The sequence below is a fragment of the Brienomyrus brachyistius genome, chromosome 11 (assembly GCF_023856365.1).
Source record: "Brienomyrus brachyistius isolate T26 chromosome 11, BBRACH_0.4, whole genome shotgun sequence".
In the NCBI taxonomy this organism is placed as follows: domain Eukaryota; kingdom Metazoa; phylum Chordata; class Actinopteri; order Osteoglossiformes; family Mormyridae; genus Brienomyrus; species Brienomyrus brachyistius.
In genome coordinates, this window is record NC_064543.1 from 13,117,000 (window position 1) to 13,143,482 (window position 26,483).

General features: G+C 44.1%; 1 protein-coding gene across 3 annotated transcripts in view; it reads right to left on the reverse strand.

The window, feature by feature from the left end:
* Nucleotides 1-817: 817 nt before the first annotated feature.
* Nucleotides 818-26,483, reverse strand: part of LOC125704034 (leucine-rich repeat-containing protein 49) — a 33,683-nt gene continuing 8,017 nt past the window's right edge. For 2 of the 3 annotated variants that reach the window (XM_048969319.1, XM_048969318.1), the window contains exons 9-17: nt 20,825-20,886; nt 19,301-19,448; nt 15,084-15,167; nt 12,607-12,737; nt 7,625-7,859; nt 7,340-7,525; nt 6,995-7,104; nt 3,479-3,632; nt 818-1,440 (exon numbers count right to left, since the gene is read on the reverse strand). In XM_048969319.1, the coding sequence (XP_048825276.1) occupies nt 1,225-1,440; nt 3,479-3,632; nt 6,995-7,104; nt 7,340-7,525; nt 7,625-7,859; nt 12,607-12,737; nt 15,084-15,167; nt 19,301-19,448; nt 20,825-20,886 (1,326 nt within the window). In that variant the 3' untranslated portion in view covers nt 818-1,224. The remainder of the gene's footprint in view (nt 1,441-3,478; nt 3,633-6,994; nt 7,105-7,339; nt 7,526-7,624; nt 7,860-12,606; nt 12,738-15,083; nt 15,168-19,300; nt 19,449-20,824; nt 20,887-26,483) is intronic. The other variant, XM_048969320.1, reaches the window with a different exon arrangement.

Here is a 26,483-nt window from a genome sequence, read left to right on the forward strand (position 1 = left end):
AGAGTCAAAAAGGCACTACCAGAACGTTTTAACATAAAGTGTAAAACAGCTTAAACTAACCATGTCTGATTGGATGAATGATTATGTGCAAAAAAAAAAATTTTTTAAATCACCAATCAATATGAACCAAATACTCACTATCAGAAATTCATTAGTTCTAATTTCAGGTACAAAAGAACATTACTGGGTAGCACTGGGTTAACTGAAAGTTCAAAATAAATCACATGCGCTCTCAGGTTTAGTGTACATTCCTCCTCCATCTAGTCCAGTGCTGCCTCTACGGGTGCTGCCCTCTTATGATGTAAAGGAGATATTGCAGTGTACTAGATTTAATGCTAACTGAATGCACTTAGTACATTTACAGTTACAACATCCTGTGTTTCCTGTTTAAAGCCAAGTTGAGTTGGTAATAAGCCTCTTTTATTAACAATGTGGTCCAGTTGTTTTTCAGCTCAATTTATGTCTGTGTAAGAAGTAACGTTGACAAGATTAGTCCATAAAAGTATTGAACTGCTGTTCCCAACTCTTCCAAACACTCAAGTGAATGCATTTTGTTCCCAATCTAACTCAACTGTCCATTGCTGTTGCTGGTTTACAAAGAGCTGTAAGACCTGCAGATACACCAGTCAGTCAGAAGCCGGACCTAGTCTGCCTGGTTCATAGCATCAGAGAACTTCAGCTTGTCAAAAATACAATCCATACATTCAGCATCACATTCCAACGTCACCTTTGAGATGGACCAATAAACTGGGAGTCATCATAGCAGCTCATAGCTCATAACTAATGCAGATGCTCCATAAAAACATTGCAGATGGAGTCGTTTAAGTTACTTTTAATTCATGGGTATGAATATTTTTGTACATTTTGGGGATAGATAGAATTATTTAAGACAACTAAAATGTTTATACTTTTGTACTGCGGAAGGAGATTCTGAGGAATAAATTCTGATGAATTATGAGAATTGGATTCTGCAGTGTTTCTGCTGTCCCTAGAATACACCCTATCCCATATATACTTACTTTCACATATAAAGTATCCAAAACAAGAAAAGAACTATTGCTAATATATGCAGTTCCGCAATTGTCAAATTCATCAGCCTGTTAAGTAAAGTTGGTCGAGATAATCTACTGTAGCAAACAGATAATATATTTTAGAAGAACTTGCCCAGTTGGAGATGGATGGTTAATGAGTGTGATCTACCCGGAAGATGTAGGTCCTCTCTGCTCATTGGCCATGAGAAAGTCTACTGAGGCAAGCTTGCTGATAAGCAGGTAGATCCTTCATCTTAATCACACAATCCTGCACCATCTCCCTTAAGAGGGAGGGCCACAGCCTCTGCAGAGAATGACCCTTCAGGCTGGTTTCAGACACCCTGTGGACCAGCTCTCGCAGGTACTGCCGGGCTATCACAGTCTTCTCCCCTGACTCCACAGCACCCTCCTGTGGTAGAGGACAGATAAAAGGATGCATAGCAATTTTCTGAAACAGGTTGGCAATGTGGTCCTAACTGAGCTCTTAAGTCATAATATGTTGATCAAATGTGTCCCAAATTTAAATGATACCAATTCAGCTTATGGCAAACTAAAATTCTTCTATCATACTAATTCACATATATAGAAGAGTCAACCAGACAGAAGAAAGTCGTGTTAAATTGATCAGCCGCATCTCAATGCTGACCAATTAGCAATCCATCAGACAGACATATTTGCTCCACTTGGAAATGAAAGCCGGCTAACCCAGAGTAAGATGTTCACCTTGTTAGAGTTTTAAAAGCGTCACCTCGAGGGCATGACAGAGTTGGGGAATGTGGAGTGTGCTCTTGGGGATGTTTGGAGAGAGTGTGCTGATGGGACGTTTCTACCGCTTTGCTTTTCTTAAAGGAACCTCACCCTTTTTTTGCTTGATGATGCTCCAGTCACGGTCCACACACACCACAGTGTAGCAGCTGATTGTTATTCAGACAGGTTTACTGATTAATTGGTTTACAAATCTTCCTAATTTTGTGTGTAGTTTTAATAATAAATAATCTCAAAGCTAATTCTGTTTTCCCAGCTGTACCAAAATCGCACCCAACCGTGAGCCGAAAACCCACATTAGTACTAAACCGTGAATTTTGGGCACGGTTACAACCAATATTAAACATGAAATATTGTGAAAATGGCTATTTAGTTTACGGATCCGCTTCTTATACTCTTTCTCGTCACATGGGAAGCGGTAGAAGGAAAATTCTTTGGTTTATTTTTGAATCAGATCGAATACAACAGACACAACACTACGGCATATTGGTTTGTACTCAGTAGGCCACACGAACAGTATTATCACGCGGTTCAAACGTCATGATTTAACAAGCAGATTGCAGCTACCAAGCTCCCAGGAGAGAAAATCCCTAACCCTATTTGCCAGCAGAGCAGAGGCATCCATGACGGGATTGAGGGAAGTTTTTCTGGGGGAATTTGAAATCCCATTTCCAATGAGATGGATAAGTGAAAGAGGAGAGTCTATGGTGTTCCCATGGGGGGGAGGGGGGGCTGCAGCCATTACAGCCCCTTCCAAGGCTCAAATTCCACAACTCTTGCCTGTGAGGACAGTCAGTTCTGGCAGCCTTAGCACCGTGTGGACAGATGCCAACTCAAAACAACTGACGTAATAGTACTGATGGGTGAACCTGGGACCCAGAAGATTCTGAATGGTGCACAACAGCTACAGGAGGCCTTTTCCAGAGAATGTTTTCATTATTTTGATAAACCACAGGTCTCTAGTGCTTAGTCCTTATGCTTAGCTTTTATAGTTTTGTGCATCATACAAACTATCTTCTGGTTGCAGCACACCTAGTACACCTAGTAAGTCTGTACCAGTGTTTCTCAACCCACTACTCAGGGAAGCCCAACGGTCCACATTTTTGCTCCCTCCCAGCTCCCTAAGAATAAAAATGTGGACTGTCTGGGGTCCCTGAGAAACACTACACGACTCGATCCCCAAGGCCACAGTCTCCAGCTCCTTCTGGGGGGATTCCCAGGTGCTCCTAAGCTAGCTGGCAGATATAACCCTCCCCAGCGTATTCTGGGTCTGCCCCAGGGCCCCCCACTCTAAGGGACATGTCTGGAACAGTTCACTTAGGGACTGCCTTGTGAAATCCCTGAACCCTGATCTGACGAGGCAGTTACTCCACTTTAAGGTCTCCCAAGATCTCTGATGTTCTTTCCCTGGAACCCTGCAGGAGAATCCTATTTCATCTGCTTGTTCTTTTGTTCTAAAAAGATACGTATATAAGTATAAGTATGCTTAATTTGTGATTTGTATAGACACATTGAATCAAGATTAACTTCATTCTGACAGGCAGGGTTCTATGTGTTGAGGACCATAGCTGTTTGCTTCAGAATTATCATCATAATGTGGTATAGGGCTGCTGTTGTTTTAGCTGCACTTTAAACTAAGGTGAGGTGAATCAAAGGTTTAATGCAACAGGGCGAGATCTGACCTCTGTGCCCTCGACAGGGCTGTACTGGCAGGGGTAGCTGAGCAGCGTCTTCCCCAGACTGTCGCCTAGCAGCTTGCTGGTCTCGCACAGCTCCTCTGGTCTAAGCCCCGCCCTCTGGCTACGCCCCTCAAGGAGAAGCTGCAGCTGGTGCTTCCTACAGCATGGAGGAGGATGAGGAGAGACAGGTCTCTTAGGTGAAAAAGGAAGTGTGAAGGTTGAAACTGAGAGTCCGCATTTGCAAAAAAAAAAAAAAAAAACTAAAATCTGCTTAATTGTTGGTTTTGACTGTGGGTAAAGTCTCGTGCTGTGGGAAATATTTACTTAAACATTGTCAAGCCTCCGGGAATCATGTTTAAATGACCCACCAGGACCAGTTATCATGGCAGAAAAAGTGATCTTAAATTACAGCTAAAGCTAAAAAAAATCTTTTGCACCTACTCTACAGCATCAGTGATGGTCCACATCACAGCAGCTACATTCACAGAAGGTATTCCTGTAGGATGTGACATCCGATGGATGTGTCCGATTCATCATGAATAATCAAGAGATACCGTACTGTTCCAACACGTTCCAACAGCCGGTGATAGATAAACCAATCAATCCAGCTCCAGCTGTAGGCTAAAATACCGGATGGGATTAGTTTGGGTACGGAAGGAAATGCAAAGGAGGAGCTGACAGAGGCATGTGAGTGAAGCAGGGTTAGTGTGAATCAGAAACACAAAGAGAGACCCCGTTTAAGCTGGAATGGGTGGAGTCAATGGAAAGATCTGCTATCATAGTGTTAGGACACAGAAAAGTACGCTGAAGGTTTATAAGGCGGGACCCGCTGTAGTGCCTCAGATCAGGGTACAAGCCGCTGCAAAAACAGGTAAGAGCTGCTGTACGGCTAAGCAAGTGAATGTCAGTAACAAAGAGAGCAACTATCATAACCAATTTATCTTCCGAAACTGCTTATTCAAGGCAGGGTTACAGTGTTAGCCGGGAGCCCATCCCAGCCCGCACAAAAAAAATACACCAATTCACCAAACAGCATATTTTTGGATGGATGGGAGGAAACTGCAGTGCCCAGTAGAAACATACTAAATCACAGGGAAAAAAAGCAAGTTACACCCACACATAGAGCCAGGAATGGGGTCTGAACTCCTGATACAGTGCAGTCATGCTACAATTATTATTGTTGTTGTTACTATATTGGGACTTATAGCAGTATGACTTGTGTTCTCTGTTACAACTGTATGGATGTTACAACTGTACAATGGGTAGGACTACAGGTAAGACTACAGCAATTTCAGTACTACTGCGTTTCAATGCACTGACAGCGCCTGCATCTACATGCAATGCCGATATAGCCAGAGCACCAATTAACTCCCACCAACCACGTGACAGACGGACAGGCGCCGCCTACCATTGGCTGCTTATTGTGATGACAGCCAATAGGACGCAGCGGCTCCCGCCGGCTGGTCACACGGCCTGTGTGGAGCACAAGCCGTCCCTCATCATCTAGCGCAGCACGCTAACGATTTCCCCGCGCATAGATGTCAGCCTGATGTCTTCACCTCTCACCTCATACAAATTCAACCCCGGGGCCAAGAATGTAGTTCATCTGTGTGAAGACATGCCAGGTGACACCCCCGAGGGGATCTCTCACCCGGGACTAACTAGATCGCACACCAAGGGGAACCTAACACCCAAGGCTAACTTAGCTACACGCTGACAATGAGAACTTCATTCTAAGACCCTATCCCTTTGCTACTGTAACAGCATGAAACAAATTAGATTCCATATTCTACAGCAAAAAAAAAAAAAACAAGTCTTAACTTCTCTGAGTACTGGTGGTAAGAAAAAGTGCATCTAAAAGACAGATTGACCAAAGACCACTGGCAAAAGCTCAAGCATTGCACAAGGGTGACCTGGATGAAAGGTTTAGTCTATAAGTTTACCCACTTATATGTGCAACAACCACACCGGTCCTGACAGCCCTGCGCAGGTGTGGACTTGTTCACTGCATACATACATACAGGGCATACCTGGAACACATATGCCCACCAGGGACACCGTACAGAGAATCAGCTATGTGACTGAAATATGGCAAGTAGGAGTAACCAGCTAATACATCATTGAAGTTGCTTAGAACTGCCTCAGTAGAATACTGAATTCTATGAGAAATAAAATATGCCGCTAATTTGGACAATGGTGCAATAATGTAACTAATTCAACTATATGAAAACAGAAAAATGTGTCCACTCCTCTTTTAGTTCTGTTCCAGTGACCAAGTCATTATATGAAATGGTTGCTAAATGAAAATTACGATAGCCTAGGCATGAGCGTGATTGTGCTTACAACTTTATTTCAGCCTTTCATACTCAATTTCTCTCATTGTTCATGAAAGTGAACATTTTAAACAACAATTTGTATATTCTACTTCAAAGATCGGTCTCTCTCCAGGTGTGCAATTTTGTCAGACTTACAAAATTTGGTCATAAATACATGTGTTGGTTAGAAACTTTTTTATTACTGTCATATTTGCAAACGATTGCTAACCAATGCAGTCGCTAAGCGAGTTTCAAACAAGTGTCAATTATGCCTTTATACACCATTTTGTTGTACACACAAAATCATTTGCTTCATTCTAAAATAAATTACTCTATTTTTATTGTGTAGGTTTATCCAGCATCATAGCTTCTGCTGCTCATGGTCCAATGCAAGAATCTCCCATGGTGGATTATAAACGTTAAGCAAATCCAACATGAGCTAAGAGGATCTGCTTCTCATTGGTAATGTGGACGTTTCTCCTGCTTTGCTTCCATTTACGAATGAGATAAAAACTCATAATACGGATCCTTCTGGGAGTCGAGCCACCGACGTCAAAGGCAGAGGGTCACTTCTGTCAGGTACAGACCAAGCTGGAAATCAGCTCCACCCAGTCAGAAGAATGTGACTATGGTCAAATTTGAGCAAGTCAAAACAACGCGGAGAAATGGTGAGCCTAAATCGCTGTGAGGTTTTCTGCTCAGGGCTATCATGTTTTGCATTACTGTTGTCCTCTTTCCCATGTCAAGAAATGCAAAACATTCTGTACAAAACAAAAAAGAAGGTCAGTGTTGGGGAAACTTCCATAGGCATTTTGTTAGTCAGCATGACGCTCCCCTAACAGCAGCCAAGGCCACTGTCATGGATGAGGCATGACCTCAGACCCAGGCCTTGTGTTGTTTAGATAGGGTTTTGTGCTTGTTCTCTTTGAGTGTGTACGTTTTTCTGAGGAGCTGTCAGCCACAGTGGTGCAGTGTGCAGTGGTTCCAGGGAACACCCAAGCCCTGAGGTGCTACCACTGTTTCCATGGCCCCCTCCTCTTGGACCACAAGTGAACCACGAGGACCTTCTTCTGAACTCAACCTCCCTTTGTCAAGCATCCAAGTGAAACAAAAGGCTTCTTCAGTGGCCTCGTACAGAGATGAGGGGTAATGGTTGCACCGTTTGGGATTAGTGGCTGGTGGGAAGGTGGTCATCGGGGATTACCTGGGCTGCTCCAGCAGCAGCAGGAGGCAGAATCGGGGGGTTTCAGTGGCAGCAACGTGACCCAAGGTGCCAAAAAGCCTCTCCGCAGAAACCTTGTCTTCCATGGTCACCTATTGCATACATACACATACATGCACGCATAATGCTTGTCTCCCTCTCTCTTTAGTGAGTTCCCACTTGAATCTATAGTGCAACAATCTTGAAATAACCAGAAATCAAATGAAATTTCAGGCAGATTTAAATTTTACAAATGCATATGACTGCAACTTTGTGTGGCTGCATGTGTGTGCATTGTATACGACATCAAGCACAAAGTTTTCGCAGGTACGGCCCTAGGTGTCGTACCTCCCTACTATTGACCTTTTGCAGGTTGAGATGATGGAGGCGATAAATGAGGAATGAACGCCACAGCATCAGTCCAAGTACCGGATTGCCTTCAGGGTGGATGGTCAGCTGATTCAAGCTCCTTAGCTTAGCTAGGGCAGCTAGCTGTGGGAACCGGCTGATGTCTGTCTCCAGGAAAATCAGGTGCTGAAGTGAAGGTGAAGGCCAGAATGAGATGCACATGTATCTCATCGAGTTACGACATCGTGAGCTGTAGTGAGGGCTTCCATAGATGTGAGCACTCACCGACAGGTTGGGGAACTTCACCCGGACTCGTGGCAGCATCGGCACAATGGCGTTGAATGGGATGTAGCGGAAGGCAATGGTGGTGATGGTTTCGGGACTCTGGGCTCCCCAGGACCGATCCAGGGCCTCCAGGGCTCCCAACCCAAATAGCCGCAGTGTGTCTCCGCTCAGCTCCGCCAGGTGTCTATCTGATAGTGACAAACTCTGTGTGGTGCCACCACTGGTCTCCAGGGATCTGCAAAGTTCAGACCAAATCAAGCCCATGGGATCCTTCAGCTAGAGTTCTCTCAGGTTGCCTGCTTAATGCCTGAGAAGAGGCCAGCAATCTTGAGGCCAACACTGTTGCCTATGTGCTGCCTGATTGTAGATGGAAGTACCTTCTGCTGATATTATGAAAGTCGCAAACTTTGACTGCTGTCAGCAGGGGAGTATACAGGGGCGGGGCCACTGGCCACAGCTGAAAGCTGGTTGGCCCTCTGTGTGCCCCTCCCCCTCCACCCTAAAAGATTTAACAAATAGCAATTGTCCCTACCTGGAGTTATCAGAAGGGCAGACATGGTAACTGCTATTCACTGACACAAAAGAGTTTTATATCCAACAAATTAGTCTTCGCATTCTTACATCTAATTTAGAGAAAGAGAAATAGATATTCAGATGGAAAGTCGGGCAATCCCGAGCTCTTGTGGGATAATTCGCTGGTCCATTTCTCCACGGTATCTGGTTGAACAAGGTCGACAAAAGCACTTACAAGGAAAATGTTGTACCGGGCAACAAACCTGATCCCCTTACTGCAGAGGAGGAACCTCTTCTTATCGTCAGAGTGCTTTTGAGCTAATCTAAGACTTCCCTGGTTACATGCTAGGAAAACAAAAGTGGGACGACTGAGAGCAACTGGATGCCTGTAATACTCTAATACAAACTGCAAGGTGTCGCATTCTCCTTTGGAAAAAGATAAGAGGCTTTGCACCACATACAGAGAGGAAGCCGGGTGACACTGTTCCAAGGTGAAGTAACAAGTGAGAGAGAATACAGGGAGGCCACTAAGGCAATGCCAATATTCAAAGGCACAGGTGCGCTGAAAGAGGAGATGGACAGGTGGAGGCCCACAGAAATCTAAACTGGATGGGGTCCCAGTTTGCTTAGACTGTATGGAGTACACTAGGATAAGCATATAGATGCTCCTCGACTTACCATGGGCTTACGTTCCATCATAAATGTAACATCTATATAATGTAACAATATATAACATCGTAAGCCGAATATGATGGATAGATAAATAAGTAAATAACTACTGTCACTGAATAAGTGAATAAATAATTACTTTAAGAAAATACCAGAAATCGAAAAGTAAATAAATATATACAAGTTTATTTGATTAAACGCAAAAAAAGCACTGCATGGTACCTTGTTATAAACACTGCATGAGACGTTCACGCTCACGATCGCTACAGAGATTTGAAGTGTGGTTGCGTGGATGTGTTTTAGTTTAAAACCTGATAGCTGCTGAATTTGCATCGCTATCGCCCGACATATTGTATGTCAAAATATTGTATGTCAAACCATCGTAAAGCGTGGATCATCTGTACCAAAATATAAGGTTAAATACCCTAAAAAAAATAACCAAAACATAATTTCAGTATTATTTAATTGAATTAACAGCAGAATCTCAACAAAACAGACTACTTAAGATCAGGGTCCTTTGGTTTGGTTAGAACGTGACCTTGGGCAGCTCGGAGACCATGTGCTAGAGCACTAAATGTTTATTGAAATCATCTTCCATCGACTCTTGGTAATATCACCATATGACAACAATAGAATTATGGCATGACAGCCATCGCCTAAGGGTGTTTGTAACATACTGTATGTAACTATTTCTGGGAAAAGTTTTAATGACACAAAACATTCGACCCAAAGTTGAGGTCATTTTTAGGGGACCAGCTGTCTCTGACATTATGGGGTCATATAGAAGTGGATTCAGCTGGCCACTGCAATGTCTAACTCAGTTTCTTTAAGCTTGTGTCTCCAGGCACCAGTGCTCTGGGATAACGGGCTGGCTGGTGACAGGTTAGCAGCCCACAACCAGCACCTAATTTGGCCAGCGAGGGTCTAAATCAACTGACTCCGGATGGAGAATCAGCTCCTGGCAGTGGGCCGGCGTCCAGGGAGCGACACACAATTCGGATTTCTGCTGACCTGGACGCCTGCCACCGCCACATTCGCACGTCTCACTCATTGTCTGCTGTAATCTCACTTGAGAGACAGCTGGGCCTCTCTTGGAGCACGAACAAAACCCAAGAAATGTAGCCTAATAGACGCTCAAAACAAATGTTAATGGTAACAAAAAAAACATCTGGCGCTGATTTAGAGGCAGCATTATTTCACTGGTATAAAGAACTTTGCGTTTACTGAACTCAGAGTACAAACAGGCTCAATTTTTCATTGCAGGCCCTGCAACAAACCGTCAGGTCACACTGTGTCTTGACAAATATGCTGCAACGTGTTTTTAAGCCTGAAAGTTGCCCAGGCTTGGCTAAGCAATAGAAGCCAGTGCTAGATCATCTCAGATGGGCTTCAGTGGAATGTCACGCAAACTTCTTTCCGAATATTCGTCAACAATCGTTAATATACATATACGTCTCGTTGCAGGTGCCTATGTGTCCCTGCGATCTTCCCTTTTCCATTCAGGTGAACGCCCTTATAGGGGATTGCTGGAGGAAAGAATTGTACTCTTTCTTAAGGAGTGTTCTCCTGCGGTTACCGCTGGGACTTCTCTGATGTGGCGTTTCAGACTGCGATTTCTCTGCATGCCTACGAACTTCTTTTCATCCGTCACCTTGGTAACATTCTTGAGATCTACGTCTGTATGGCAGTCCACCTGCTTGCTGCCTCAGTCCTAGGTGTTCTTAGGGATTATGTATAAATAGATCTGTGGAACTGTTGTCTCCACATGCTCCTATTTGGTAATAAATCACCACCCACCGCCCAACAAAAGAAGGAGCTGAAGAAGTCTCTTCTCACAGGCACAGAAGTCGTTTGCCTATCCTTGCGTGTTCCTAAGTGTTGTTGGGACGCGTTTGAAAACTACCAGACTGCATAAAGTACATTTGCAGTTCCTCCATTGTCGGGGAGGTAGTGACACTGGCATTGGGGTGACAGGTCCCATTGTGCGAATATCTACTGGCTTGAAGCTGGCTCACTGTCCCCCAGTACTTCCTGAACCCTGGAGAGGCTCATGGAGGCAGAACAGGAGCTGTAAAGCAAAGCTCTCCCCTGACACTTGACTCTTTCCTCCTAAATAGATGGAAAACAGCTGGATGATGGTGTCTACAAGCCAAAGAAACTTCCAGCAGGTTAATCTGCTCACCTCTAATCCAAATATAGACACCTCCTCAAATTCAATATCTCTCTCTATCATAGTCTTCAGAACACTCACTTGGCAGCTGAAATACCATCGTAGAAATTTATGTAGCCTCAAACTACATATTATGTTGCCTGAGCAGAACAATAATTTAGGTTCATAGATCAAGAATACATTTATGCAACCAGAAGTATCTGTTCTCACAGCTGAGGTACAATGGCATGAAGTCAGCCAAGTGTCATTCCATAATTATGGGGAAAGATGTTGGTAAAATATGGTAATAACGTAAAACAATAAGGTGAGGCTTCAATTTCATTTGAATATGGAGCGACTTTGGTGTGCCATTATGTAATAGTTTATTTAAGGGTGTGGCAAGAGTGTTGTAGTTGAGTGTTGAGGTTCTGCGGACGTCTGTGGGGAAAACGGACAGGACACCGTTCCGCCTCCATGCGGAAGGCGAAGCCTTTGATGACAGTGGCAGTATTACTCTGCCTTGTTACCCGTGTAACGATGGATCACGGCCCGTCTGAGCACTTCACTCAGAAAGCGGACCTGCTGCCAAAAGGGCCAATCGGAAACAGATGTGAGAGGAACACGACGCCATCCCTGCTGCCGGCTGAAAGGCTCGTGTTTCTCCTTTGGCGGGTCTGGGCTGACCTGCGACCGACCAACCGTGACGCTAGAAAGACCTGCTTCTTTCACTGTCAGAGGTTAATCTACTGATATGTTTTCTTTTGTGGGTTTTTTTTTTTTTTGATTTCATAGATCCTCCATTTACTTCAACATGTGACCATTTACGTTAAGGTAAGGCCCTCCCTGTAGGACTAGAACTGAGAAGGTCAGGATAAGGTAAAGGATATGAACCTCACAAGCAAGAGAGACAGGTTGAAAACAACACTGAAATGCCAAAGCTAGACATGAAGAGCTAATGCTTGGACAAGTCGTGCATGAGTCAGTCCTGCCAGACCTACTGCATCACAAGACCTGATCTACCTTTTGTTTTAGACAAATAAAGCAAGAATTGTAAGGTTATGATACGTAAAATAACTTGCCGTTTTGGGTGGTATGTGGCTCTGCAGGTTAGGCATTTGTGGCAGCAACTGAAAGGTTTCTGGTTCAAATCCTCTAGCTAGCAAAGTGATATCACCATTAGGTGCCTGGGCAAAGCCCTTAATCCAAAACACTATCTGATCCTCACTTGTACATCACTTTGGACTGTCAAATGGTAGCTCAGTGAAACATAGATATGTTTTCTCCAGAACAACAGACAGAGCTGACATGTGTTCCATCGTCCCATGCGTGAGTGCAGTAGGACGTACCTAGCCTCCCCTTGACTGCTGGAATAACTGGCCACGTGGGGTGTGCGATCTTTGTTCCACTGTGGTCCTTCAAGCGCACTACCAATAATTAACAATAAGTTATACTTTATTGATCCCTCAACTTGGAGAGTAAGCTGACCGCAGATGTGCTGAAGCTGGGTTTGAACTAGCAACCTTCTGATTACAGCAACACAGGCTTAGACCACTAAGCCACACAGTTAAGTAATTAAGTAAAAGAAGTTTACCTGCCATACTTGTGTCTCCGTGGTCCACAGAGTTGCCAATACAATACGTACCATACGTACCTAAGTTCTTGCAGGTGACAAAGGTCATCGCCCTGTGCAGAGCTGGCCTTCTCTGGGCAGACCTCCCTAGTCCCAGCCTTGAGGTCCTCCCAGTACTGGGCAGCATTCTGGACGGCCAGGCGCCGTTTCTCCTGCTCCCATTGCACACACAGACAGGTATAGGGAGCACAGGTTGGAACTGGGCTTCAAAAAAGAACAAACAGGCTGCCTGTCTCGGAGCTGTGCATTGTTGACCTCTGTAGCAAAGCTGAAATGATCTTTTAGCTCTAACACAGCATGACAAACATACACATCAGACCTGTAGTCTGTACCTGCTGGAGAGGTATGGTTATATTGGTTGTATTCAGTAAAAAAAAAAATAGCATGGCAACTTTAATATAATATAATTCACATCAGTTAATACTAAGCCGCAGTACACGACTGCTGCATGCTGCATGACATATAATATATATAAAAAGAATGAATAATCAGTCACTCGCTTACAAATGGTATAAAAGTTAATCAGTGCTGAACCAAGAAAAGCAATTTGATCAAAGCTCTCAAACGTGCTTCATCAAAAGACAGATGATAAAAATATACTAGTTATTAAAGACTGTTTCATTCAAAACAGTTTAAACTTTACATTTTAACCATTATATCTAAAACTGTTTGATGGTAAAACAGTAGAGTCCCTCGATAACATTAATAGACACACTGTTATTATGCTACTAGCAGCACTTTGTAAGGACATCATGTTTATTACCTATTTAACAGGCGATTTACAATCTTAACCCTAATAAAACTTGCTATTTATAATGTTTATGCGCCCGCTGGCTTTGTCGCCCGTTACTATAGATATGGTTTATCTCCAGTATATATCTCATAATTTTTTTTTTTTTTTTACACCAGTTCTGACAGCTTCCTGCAGCTTGGCGCAAAATCTCTGTGCCCAGAAGTGAAGCAAAACCATAATTTCTATTCCACCCCCCCCCCCCCCCCCCAGAAGAAGACGAACAGCTTCTCTGCACAGATGAAAAGACATTTGGCGCCGCTCAAAACAAAACGACCAGCCAAGCCATGGAATACCAGCAGTCTCTTAGCTCACGCTGCGATCAACAGCTAGGATGCTGGCATCCTTCCACGCACGCCCGGGAGCTTAGTGTGCTGAAGAAGTTCCTATTCTTCTTCTTTGCTGTGTATCACAATGCACAGAACTGCGTTGCTTGCTGGAATAGATACTGATAAATGCTAATCTGATATCACATTGGAAGTGGGTCCGTCTGGCCTTATCTCACACGCAATGAAGCCGACGACACACGCTAAGTGCTTCTTGTGTGATGGAATTGAATTTGACGCTCAAATACCCCGGTCTGCTCTCGTTACAGCATTAGCAGCGCTGGGATCAGTTACATGTTACGGTGCATACAGAATATAACGAAGGGAAACCAAATTTTTTTAAATAAAATTAAAAACAGTGGAAAGATCATAAACACAGTAGCAGTATCGAAAGTAAAGGGAATTCTCAAGATCCATTTTCTTCAACTGAAATGCATGAAAAATTGGATTTAAATGTTGAAAATGACTTGGACTCTTTTGCAACTTTCCACTCCATTCCTGTCTCCCGAGGAACTTGGATGTCATACTTCACGATGAAATGATGGCCAAGAAGATGGGAGCACTGAAATATTTCTCACTATTTCGCAGAGTAATTGACTTTTAGGCACTTTTTTACGGAAAGGCTCGGTCCCTTGTACGAATGAAACCAGCAAACTCCGGTATCACTGAACTGCCACGCTACCAAGCTGCTTCAACACGTTTCTCATCTAAATAGAGAAAGAAGACAAAAATCGTCTCATAAACAATCTTAATTCATTATGCCGCTGCATGTTCATGCCTGCAGAACAGATAAATATGTATGGCCACTTCATTAGCTTCACGGGCTTTTGTAGTAGCACTCTGGGAGAAACAAAGCCTCCTTCAGACTTTCACCTCCCTTGACTTGCTACAAGTTTATCTCGGTCTCATCTGACTCGTGCATCATTCTTTTTTTCTGCTTTTTGCTGCAGAAAGTTTAGCATGGCACAGGGCAGCCTTTCTAATTCAGAAATCTCCTTATGTGCTCCTATCGCTCGCCTCCTGCTTTCCTGAGGCTGATTGGTAACTATAGCAGCAGCATCCTTCCTCCGCTGGACTTTTAGTTACGGCTAAATCATATTCTGTGTGTCTAACCGAAACGGTTCCCAGCAGCGAGCAGCTCCCTGTCTCTCTGTCTCTTCCTTTCATCTTTGCGCAATATTGAAACCTAGAATCACTGGATGTAGTATTTGCACAGATAATGCACACAGATTTGTCTGCAAAATTACTCAACATCAAACGCCCAACATAAAAGCAGCAGTCAGCTTAGATGTGCAACATAGTCAATTTGTTAAACAATCCCTGTAGATGAAAAGGAGCAGAGTAATATGAGTAGATGATAAGACGGCACAGACTCACGGTACCTTTTGTACAGCCAGCCTGAGACTCTCTCGCTTTCTTTCCTCATCTTTCCGGGCCAAAAAACAGGCCAAGCGCCTGTCCTCATCCTGAAACACAAGGCGGTCATCAGTACAAGGCTTCAGGCCCCCTTGCGAGAGAGACGCCTGCGGTGTGACCCTGGTGTGTTACCATGGAGAGGGACACAAGTGACAGATGACCGTGTAAAGCGCCATTGGTCCATCATGTGTGAGACATGTGTGATATTCAGATTTCCACATTCATCCAAGTTCTACTTTCAATAAACAGAGGGTCCCTTAACCATTACATTTTCATCTCATTATTTTAATCGCTGATGAAGATTTCTTAAAAAGATTAAACCACTATTGAATCCATTTTCATCCATTAATCCATCTTCCAACCCCTCATCCACTGCAGGGTACCACAGAGAGCAGGCAGTGGATATTTAAGAAGCTTCCTGGAGTTCAGTTCAAACGGGGCACTCTTGCCTAACGCTGGCATTTCCGTTCAGAGTGCAGATCCTTCATTGCACACGATTAACCACGTGTCACTTTTGCCCTCTGCTACAACTGCGATTTTGATCCGGCAAAGTGCAACGTCACATACCGAACCACACGCTGCACCTTTCAGACTCAACCAGAACTTAAGCTAAACTCATTTCATCTCATTTGCTCACGACACCTCTCTGTTCCATCAATTCAAAACGACTTAACTTGCCAAGTACGTTACAATGTACTGGTACATCTTTTTGCTGCTCAACATAAAAGCGTGACACATACAGTAAAAATACAATACAGTACACTGCCATTCCAAATGTGTGCAGAGTCTATACAAATACAGACAAAATGCAGTAGTCTATTGATAAGAGCAGTCCAAAATGCAATCCCTAATGATGTGATAGAAGGATAAGGTGTTACTATTTCAGGCTGCCTTATTGATCAGAAAGAAGAATTTAAAAGTGACATGATTCAGGTTTGAATGCATTTTTCAGAAATGACACTTTGTAACAGGTGGTTGACTTGGGTGGGAGGGTCAGTAAACCTCTTCCTTGCCCTGGACGTTCTCAGTGGAGAGAGGGGTGCAGATTTGGTGAACATTTCAATTTGCATTTGGCATACACAGCACCTGATCAGATATCGATGTACGAGGTGATGATGCTGTCACTGATGACTACACAGTATTGTACCAAAATGGGTTTCTTGTGTTCATTTATCTATGACATGCGCAGTTGCACTTTCCTTCTGGGGAATGCGATTCTCTCATCCTGTTTTAGTGTGTTGAAGATGGTGGTCCCCAGGAATCTGAAGGGCTCAACTATCCTGGCAGAAACCTCTTTCATTTTTTCTGATAATAGGCGAACGGGGGTATTTCCACATGTACATTTTCTGGAACCTCCTATTCAATTCAAGGTCAGTCTGAGCTTGCAGTCTATCCCAGGAGACATTATAGACAAGATACCGGTCCTTCAGATTCACACATGCAACACCCACACACAGAGCTAGCTACTGAGCTACCAGGTCAAAAGTTATCCATCATTTCTACTGTTTGATGCTATTTAACTGTAGGATGTGGTGCACCCAGGCCATTCACGTACAGAGTAGGTGAGAGAGCATGCAATTTTGGGTGCACCAGTGCAAAGGCTAAGGGCCAGATTTACTAATGGCCTGTTCCAACACCAACCCGCTGTTGGGAGTTAAAATAGTACTGTAGGGATTACTAAAGATGCACAGTGGAAAGACATTGACAGTTAATTTTGTGACTGAAAGGAGTTCCTTTCAAAAGTACAAAATTTGGGGGAGGAGAGTACTTAAATGACTCATACACCGAGATGTACTATAGTTTGCAGCAGGCAATTCACCACAAATTGCGCCATTACATAACGCTGAAAAAAAGCATGTCTTATTTTGCGCTGCCCTTGGATTGGTCAATATTTAAAAGAACCGATTGTGTCTGTATTCATAAGCGCATTTTTAGCAGATCACCCACAGAACTGACCACTCTCATTGGCGCCGTTTTTTGACGATGCTCCCATGCTCATTCACACTGTAAAAGCAGGGAATCTGGCCCTAAGGTAGCTGGAAAGGTAGGGGTTGCATATTCTGCTTGGTAGGGAAGGCAATAAAAATGATGGAAGATCTCAAGCAGGCAGAAACACCTTACTGTTCCAAAACCAGAGTGAATATAGCTATAAAGACTGGGACTGGGCTGTGCTGTATTTTAGCGTGGGAGGGGGAACCAGATCAGCTACAGCTGCTTGCCTGCTGGTTTGTGTCTTTTAGAGCCTGCAGGCCTCCTTGTAGGATAAAAGAATCGGTGCGAATTCATTGTCAGTCAGCCAATGAATGCTTGAGAAGGGGAGGTGGAAGGTAACAAGTCTGTTGGAAAGATGAGAGGTGGGGTTTTGAAAGTCCCAGTTCCTGATGGTCCACTGGGTTCCAAATGTACCTAACAGAGCTTGTTAGGTGTAGGTAGGTCACCATTTACACAAGAGTCTCTTGTTTTTAATTAGTGATGGTTTGATAGCCCTTCCAGACAGTGGAGAAGTTGTTATTGGCAAACTTTTTTTTCCAGGATACTCCTTATTTTTTGGATGCCTTTGTCATACTGGCCATTTGATTTCTGGTCCATTAGTAACTTTCCTGCTGACTGTTTCTAGGGATCTGGTACTTAATCATTCCTCGTGCTCAATCTTGGCGGTTTGTCACTGGGGTTTCAACAGGAATACAGGTTTCTTCATGTAAATCAATGTGGGGGGGCTGTGTACTCATTAAACATCATCACATGCACCTCAGAGAAAAGTGCGGCCCGTTGTATCATCCTCAGATAGCTCGTCAGCAGTCCCAGGGGTCCACTTATGACTTGATTGCTTGATGGACGTATTTTAATATCTTTGGTCTGAATTTCCCACTGGCTCACTATGCATCGTTTAGCAGGATGTTACAAGGGCCCCCAATCTCTCCCCCTCTCTAGACACTTCTATTTCAGGAACTCATCTTTTAGTTTATTGCGAATAATCAAGGAGCCCGGATGGTTATGTTCCTGCTGGCTAAATTGTTCAGCCAGCAGCTGCTGTGTGATATGGGGGGGGGGGGGGGTACACAGTCCTAGATGAACGATCAAAGGCGATTCTCTAGAAGTCGTCCAACTATGTACAATGATTCCAGGTTCACACCGCAATTTTACAAAAGAATAGGCACATTGTCATACCAGTTTTTGTTCGCCGACAAAAGACCCAGCGCACTTCTACCTCCTCTGATGCACTTTTATTTCGCTTCGGTGAAAAACGGTTTTGCACCAGCAGGGAGATCTTGAGCAGTATTTCCAAAGCCAACCAATATAATTCAACCTAAAATTTGATTGGTTTTTGGTTTTCGAGTTTTCCTTAACTCATAAAACTGACCCTAAATCTGACATAAAAATAATGAAGCTACAAGAAATACAATCACGTACTTAGTGCCCAAAAATCCATCGTCAGCTCTGGATAATTTCGTTACCATAACTTTTTCATGCCAAAATGAAAATTGTTAACACTGTCGTCTCAAGCCAAGCCCTTGAACTGGCTCAGCGTTACTTGGCCACAGACCTGCAGTCACCTCTCTAGGTACTTATCAGTACAGTGTTTCATTGATGCCACGAATCTGGAAACACCTTCTAACAAAGAGGAACATTACTGAGGGAGAGCGATGTAGCTGCCCAGGCATGGGAGCATCAGGCTGGGTAGGGAAGGCGAGCAGCTAAGAGAGGATCTAGCATTTCACTTTACTGAAGCATGGCTAAAATTACTTTGTAACGGATTCATCAGTGAAGACGCTGAAACGTTAACTTTACAGAGCCAAATGGCCAGGGTTCAAAGAGCAGGCCCCACCCTACAGTACCTAGACAGCTGTGGGTGGCTGTCACGCTTTGCTGCTTGCCTGTGACACAATTTCCTTACTGTGTAACAACAGAATGACATAAATTTGAAGCATAACCTGCAACCATATAAATTTCTCAAAGTCAGGCCTGGGTGTGTTTTTCCCTATCAGATGTCCCAATCTGCATTGCACCATGACGCAGAGACAGGAATACAGGTCCACAGGAGGGTGCCGGTACACGGAGATGCATACGCATGAACGCGAGTACACAACGTGCATGCATGTGAGGATGCAGCATCCTATATGCGCACGCAGCCCCAGAAGTATGACAGCATATGTGAAGCATACATGCGTATGCACTGCCTTACCGTGACGCGCTTCATGTCCAGCTGTCTCAGGTGAAGCAGGCATCTCAGTGCAGTCTGCTTGTAGCACGTCTCCTGTGTCACCGGGTTCCCGTCCAGGGCAAGCTCCGCGAGGGTGCTGGACCGGCTCAGGCAGGCCAGGTCATCAAAACTAGCCCGGGACACAAAAATAAGTCGTGTCCAGGGCTATACCACTGCCTCCGATCCTCACCTTTGTGTCCGTCTTCATAACCCTTTGCCGCCACAAGCAATATCTTGCAGCAATTAAACACCAATTAATGCCTGACTATTTATAAAACAAAAACATGCTACAAATTCTGTCAATGATTCTAACATGCAACACTTAGCAGTAAAAAAAAAAAAAAACATACAAAACTAAAATCTGATTGGTAGGATAAGAGAGGTCAAGTCAGGAACGGTTTAGAGCAAGGGTGGCCGATCTTGTCCGCAAAGGGTCGGTGGGTATGCGGATTTTCGCTGCAACTCCCTAATTAGATTACTAATCCCAAAAACCTGCATACACACTGGCCCTTTGCGGATAAGACTGGCCACCCCTGGTTTAGAGTTTCAGAACCAGAACAGGTGGGTTCAAATCAATATAAAATAACCTTGCTAGCCTGGGTTCCAGAAAGGAACCAAAACTCAAGGTCTAACTAGGGCTGATCCTGTGAGGGTAACGACCCCTCAGCACGATCCCGGCAGAAAAACAGGTGAATGGAAGGAGCTCCTATGAACTCCAGCTTGGGTCTGTTAGCACTGTCATCGCGAGCGCGAAACGGGCAGCTCGTTATGACAAATTTAGCAGACCTGCTAAAATATGCGCGTTTCTGTGTGGAGAACAGGCTGTTGAACAGAGTGTCGAGCAGGGTGTTCAACGGAAAAGCGTGAGGACCAAAAAAAGAAATTTGCCTTGGGCAACTTAAATTGACGTAGGAAGTTTTCGGGGTTTTCACAGGCACAGAAGAGGACATGGGCTCCAACACTGAAATCCAGGGAGGTAATTAATTCTCATTAAGTCACTAACACAAGAACTTGATTCTGGATATACAAAAGACACTCTCCATATTCAGTGCGGGAGCCTGAGCTTAGGCTGATTATGCAGATGAAGTAACAGCGTGCGCCGTAGCTGATGTGTTAACGTGACATTAACCTTCGGGCTAATAGTCACGCATGCCTGTTCTTTCTGGAACAAATGAAGCTGTAACAACAATCATAGGCTAGAGACCTTGTGTAGCATGAATGCACAGACTGTGGGTAAGGACTATGAGACGATCATTAAAATGACTTGAGATGAAGTACAATTTTCCGGCTAAGTAGTGCATTGACATGACAGAAGTGAAGACAGGGAGTACCGTAAATAAAACAATTCTAGCAGAGGCTTTGTTATTGATTTAACAAACCATGCAAAATGGTAATAATGTGGAAATGATGGATGCTAAAAATCAGGGGTCAGCAGGAGAGGAGTGCCGCTGTCTGTGCAGAAATGTGACGAGACTGACACAGAGAAGCTCACGTCCAGAAGCTCACCTGGCGATTCGGTTGCAGCTGAGGAACAGGCGTTGCAGTGAAGGTAGGCGGTCCAACTCCGTCTGTGGTGAGAAGGAGATGGTGAGAGAAGGCTAACATAACCATCAGCCCACCGGGGAAAATGCTGGTAATCCAGACGGCCAGTTCAGCCCCCTGGAGACCAAGAACTGTGCTGAGCTCTGGGGCTCTGGCCTGCAGCTGGGGCAGGTGGACACAGAGAGAAAGTAAGTGTTGGTTTCGTTTGCAAAGCAGGAGATTACATAATCACTTGTCAAGCAGGAGAATCAGCGTGCTTTGTTACTGGACCCTTTGCTGGAAGGCAGGACGATGCTGACGAATGCCATGTGAGCCCACATGGGAGATGGTTGGGGCTGTGGACCACATGGGAAGATGGTGGCAGTAAGTGTGTGCCACCACAGTCCACACATGTGGATGTGGTGTGTGGTCTAGCTCTCCATTATTACTGCGTACACATACGGTCCCTGCTACCGTTCCCTCTCGGCATGCAGGAAGCACCCGGCACTGACCCAACTGGGCCTATAGCCATGCCTCCAGTAACTCCCCTTTCAGTGCGTTCTCCAGGGAACAATAGCTCAGAACTTTGAGATTGTGCCGGGATTCACTGGGTAGCCTCTGCGCCAGCTTCCGGACTCCTGCCTGTTGCCCTGGTTACGTAAATCTCTGTCACTGAATTAGGAAAAGGGCAACCGTTATATGTTTAGCTCTCTTAGGTTAACAGTTCACCAAATCACAGTGACAAAAGGACATGTTCAACAAATAAATAAGCAAACAAGCAAACAAACAAACAAACAAAGACATACAGCTTATTCTGACTTTAAAATAAATATCAAAAAGCTGGAAACTAACATTTAAAAAAAAAACATCAGAAAAAAAATATCAGCAGAAATGAGTTGTTCTGCAGTCAGGACTGAATAAAGTCTTGAATTAGGCACTGACAGCAGATAAATGTATGCGGCCAAGTGCAGGTCATCAGATGATTCAGTGAGTGCTTAACACAATACTTCTGCTGACAGTCGAATGGCAATAACAATGCTGTAAAGTAGCCTGTCAGAACGAGTCAAGAGTACAGTAAACATTCACATTAATCCGTCTTCAATCCATTGAGTTCACTGGGTTTAAAAATGATAATCTTCACCTCTCTGCCTCTGATATAAATTGCTTCAGGATAGCTGTCGTGAACTTAAGTTTTAACTTTTGCTAAAAAGTACTCCGGACACCCTATGGAGAACATTCCAAAGGCAAATGAATAGTGTTGGAGCAAGATCACAACCAAAGCACAATAAAACGTGGCAGGCACAGGAGGTAGTGGTTACGGTCTGCTCCTTGTGGGGGGTGGAGGGGTGGGGGCTTCTGCACCCACATTGGACCAGACCCAAACTTGCACATACCTCCTCCAGCCACCTCAATTTGGAACAGCAAACTCAACAAGGCACCACTGGGGCGGAAAGCTTCAAAGGCCCTTGCTGGGCAGAAAATAGGCACCCCTGCTACGCGGGTCTCATATAAATGCCACTGCACCAGTAGGCACCGTGCTCAGAACTGGAACCATGACTAGAAGGATGTATGTTCCAATCCAGGGGCCTATGACGTAATATGTTTACTGCACCACCATTAGGGCTAACTTACAATTCCTCAGTAAATTAGAGGCGTGGTCTGAACAGGTTGAGGAATGATACTGATTGAGTTAAACTAGTGGAACCCTATTTATTAAGTATCCTTACTTTTCCAAGATGACAACCCTAACTGTGTAACTAGAGCCTGGAACTTTCTTAATGGGTTACGTTTCCACGAATACTTTAAAGGTCACACAGAATGAGAACGAGAAGCTATTAATGCATCACAGCACATAGGATGTAAAGAGAAACCCTGATGGAAAGACAACGTCACAGCACACTGCCTTTTAAGCAGACTGGACACCCAGTCTGGTCATGAAGCAGTTCATTGCGTTTTGCTTGTCCTAATTATTTTTCCTAGCTGGATAAATAATGCCTTCCGAATGCAGGCTGTTTAAAGAGAGCTGGAGCATCCACTCAAGTTGTGGCCTTCAACACATACGATTAGATAGCCCAGGCTTTGTCAGTTGCTTCCACCCTTTTTACATTTGTTTTAGGTCCCTGCCCCAATTATGGAGGGTAAGAAAACCAAACAAATCCACAGGAGCAGCAAGCAGCAATTTTGATTTTATGTGTAGGAAACCAGCCGGTGAAGACAGACACCAAATATTCTCTTGATTGCCACGACGACGACAACGTAATCAGCTAACGTGCTAACATACCAAACAGTCAACAGATGAGCTGCCCCAGAAGCAGACCTCCAGCCTGCTTCACCTCAGCCAAAGTCTCATGCTGGTATTTGGGTGTGCCTCCTTGTCAGGTATGCCGGTTCGGCTCACGGCTGTGAGGGGGAGAGTCACTCACCTCGTTCCTGACTTCAGTCACACACCAGGCGCTTGTCAGCACCATTTAATCATTACCTAGTAACAAGACAGCTCCGCCTACAAACCCCTACCCCACCACAGGCATCTTATTTAGCGCTCACTCTTATGCCGTAAACAAAATTCACATACAATTCACATACACAACAAAGCATCCATTATTTCTGTCCTACAGGAAATGTCCGCTCCATGTTAGAAGACCACAGACGGCCTGTTGCCTCTTTCTCTACATGTCAACTTTTTTTTTCCTTTAGTCATTCTTCCAAAAACCCACTTTATACCTCAGAAGTACGAAAAGCAAGACATTTTAAAAGTGCATGAGGATTTCTGTCCATGCAACCCAAAAAAACTGGCAGCACTACTGTGTAACGAGAGATGAGACAGAAAGAAGCTTCAGGCCGAGATATTTCCTTCCACGGAATGTTATACGAAATATCGCACCCTATTCGTAGAGATGGAGGTCTTTACAGGGAATATATACAGGAGTTACACTCACCCTCATGAATGCACTTTATTACATGGTGCTACAGCGATCATCTCCAAGATACTCAGTCAGAAATGAGCTGATGTTTGCACACAGAGAGTCATGGTGTCAACACTTGCACTCCATAAAATAATTTAAGAAAACAGAGTCACTCTGTTCTTCCACACACAAAACCTGAGACCAAGTCTGCCATTTCAATTTGTGTGTTCCTTTTGATTTTATCTTTAGGGAGAAGAAAAGAGCGGAAATATCCAACACTGTGAACTTAAACAAACCGCAGAGAAACAGCGTAACCAAGTGAAGAAGGTGCCAGGGCTGTAGGTGGAAAACTTCACGAAGGCCAAGAACATCTGGAGAAAGAAAGTGATGATAATTTAAGAAGACATGAGCATGCGGATAAGGAGTAGTGAAAGAGAGGAGAGACTGGATACAGGGGGCATTACAGAGAGGAGAGGGGCAAGGGCCAGCTACAGGGGAGCAGGACAAAGGCGGAGAAGGCCAGCTACAGAAAGCATGACAAAGGAGGAGAAGGCCAGCTACAGAAAGCATGACAAAGGAGGAGAAGGCCTGCTACAGAAAGCAGGACAAAGGCGGAGAAGGCCAGCTACAGAAAGCATGACAAAGGAGGAGAAGGCCTGCTACAGAAAGCAGGACAAAGGCGGAGAAGGCCAGCTACAGAAAGCATGACAAAGGAGGAGAAGGCCAGCTACAGAAAGCATGACAAAGGAGGAGAAGGCCAGCTACATGAAGCGTTACAAAGGAAAAACTAGGCCAGGTACAGGAAGCATTTCAAAGGAGGAAAAGGTCAGCTACAGGAAGCTTTATAGAGGACATAGGAAGCGAAGGCCAGCTATAGGAAGAATTACAGAGCGTATTAGATGAGTACATCAACATGAGACATTTCACAGGAGAGTGTGCAAGATACAAGGGGCATTACAGTGGATGAAGGAGGAGAAGGCGGCCAGCTACAGGAGGTATTACACAGGCAAGAGGGCAGGATACAGGAGGCATTACAGGAGAAAAGGGTGGGCTACAGGATGCCTTTCTAAGAAGACAGGGTCAGATGCAGGAAGCATTACTGAAGGGAGATGGCCAGCTACTGGAGGCATTGCAGGGAACAAACTACAAAAAGCATGTATGGTACAGTTGTAAAACACACTAAGAAAGAGGCTGGCAATTCAGCTGTCAACTGCATGTGAACACAGACTGTATTCCTAACTCATACTGCAGACAGTGAAGCATACTGTAAGAAACATACATCACACACTACAGTACAGCAGACTAATTCAGTTACAGGAACTACAGAGGGGGCCCTTCCAACGAATGACTCCTCTAAGATTGCTTATCTTAGAGAATGACTCTACTCCAAATTTTATAACATTGAATCCTGATTTTATAATCGAGAGAAGCATTATGCACACAATGAACTTCACAATTTGAGGGGACAGAAATATTTATATGCAAAAAGGTATTAAAAAGTGCATTCGGCCGGCTTGCAGTAATACTACATTATGCTATTGTGCCTGTCAAAGTATCAGCTTAGCCATTTCAAAACCTCTGCTAGAATTACCTCAGTATTTCCAGCCACCATAAAATACACCCATATATTTTTTTGTCTCGACCACTAGCACACCTCATATAGCTAATCAATATGTTAATGACTTTAATTAAGTTAATTAAGTGAGCTAATTCTATAAATGCATGGAATGGCTGGGGAATGGCTGAGGTTTGGGATCTGAGGCGATGTTCATCTTGCCATCCAACTAGATATCAGTAACTTTTTGGAGAGCAGAAGAAAGTTTTACTAGTTTTTATTGTGTTACTCAAAATTGAGCACATGTTCTAATGCAAAATTGTGTTTTTTGTTCTGAGCAAATGTGCACTTACTACCCAGATGTACTGTATTTATTTATTTAAGAGGGACAGTGAACACTGATCTACAGAACAAAAGACTGTAAATAACAGAGTTAGCTCTATAGGCTAATTTTCATCTGTTGTCCCTGATCAGTTCTTGAAAAGGCAACCTGATATCAGAAGAAAACAGCTTATCATAAATGTCTCATACAGCACAAACATCTTGTAGCCCATTGAGTTTCACTCAACTCGAATCCATTGCTCTAATAAATAGCAATTGCCCTTCAGTCGTTACTGTGTAGAAAACAGGACTACGGGACATAGCATCTTTTTGGCTATATCTGAATCCACATTGCACATCTGGAATTAGGGATTTTTGCCTGTCCTTCCCTGCAGATTTACTCAAGATCAAAATCAGTGAACCAAAACCTTCACATGTTTCCACAGATTTTCAGTAGGATTCATGTGTGGGCCTCAAGTGGATCAACCAGGTACATTCAGTTTCTTCTTCAAGTAGCATGTTTGGGGTCATTGTCCTGTTGGAACGTGAATGTTTAATGCTACCAAAGGTCAACTGCACACTGCAGTAGGTTCTCTTCCAGAATTTGCCTTTATTTGATTCCAGATACTCCCTCCCTCTGTCATTGCCACTAAAAAGGTTCCCCACAACATTGAGGTACCACCAAACTGTTCCATGGTTTTTCCATTGAGCCAAAGAAATCAGTTTTGGTTTCAGTAACCCACAGAATCTTTCACCACATGATTACAGACCTTGTCATGTGTCAAGCTGCGAAATCCAGGCTGTCTTTCATGTGGTATTTTCTCAGGCATGAGTTCTAACTCCTCTGCCTTTAAGGCGACATCTG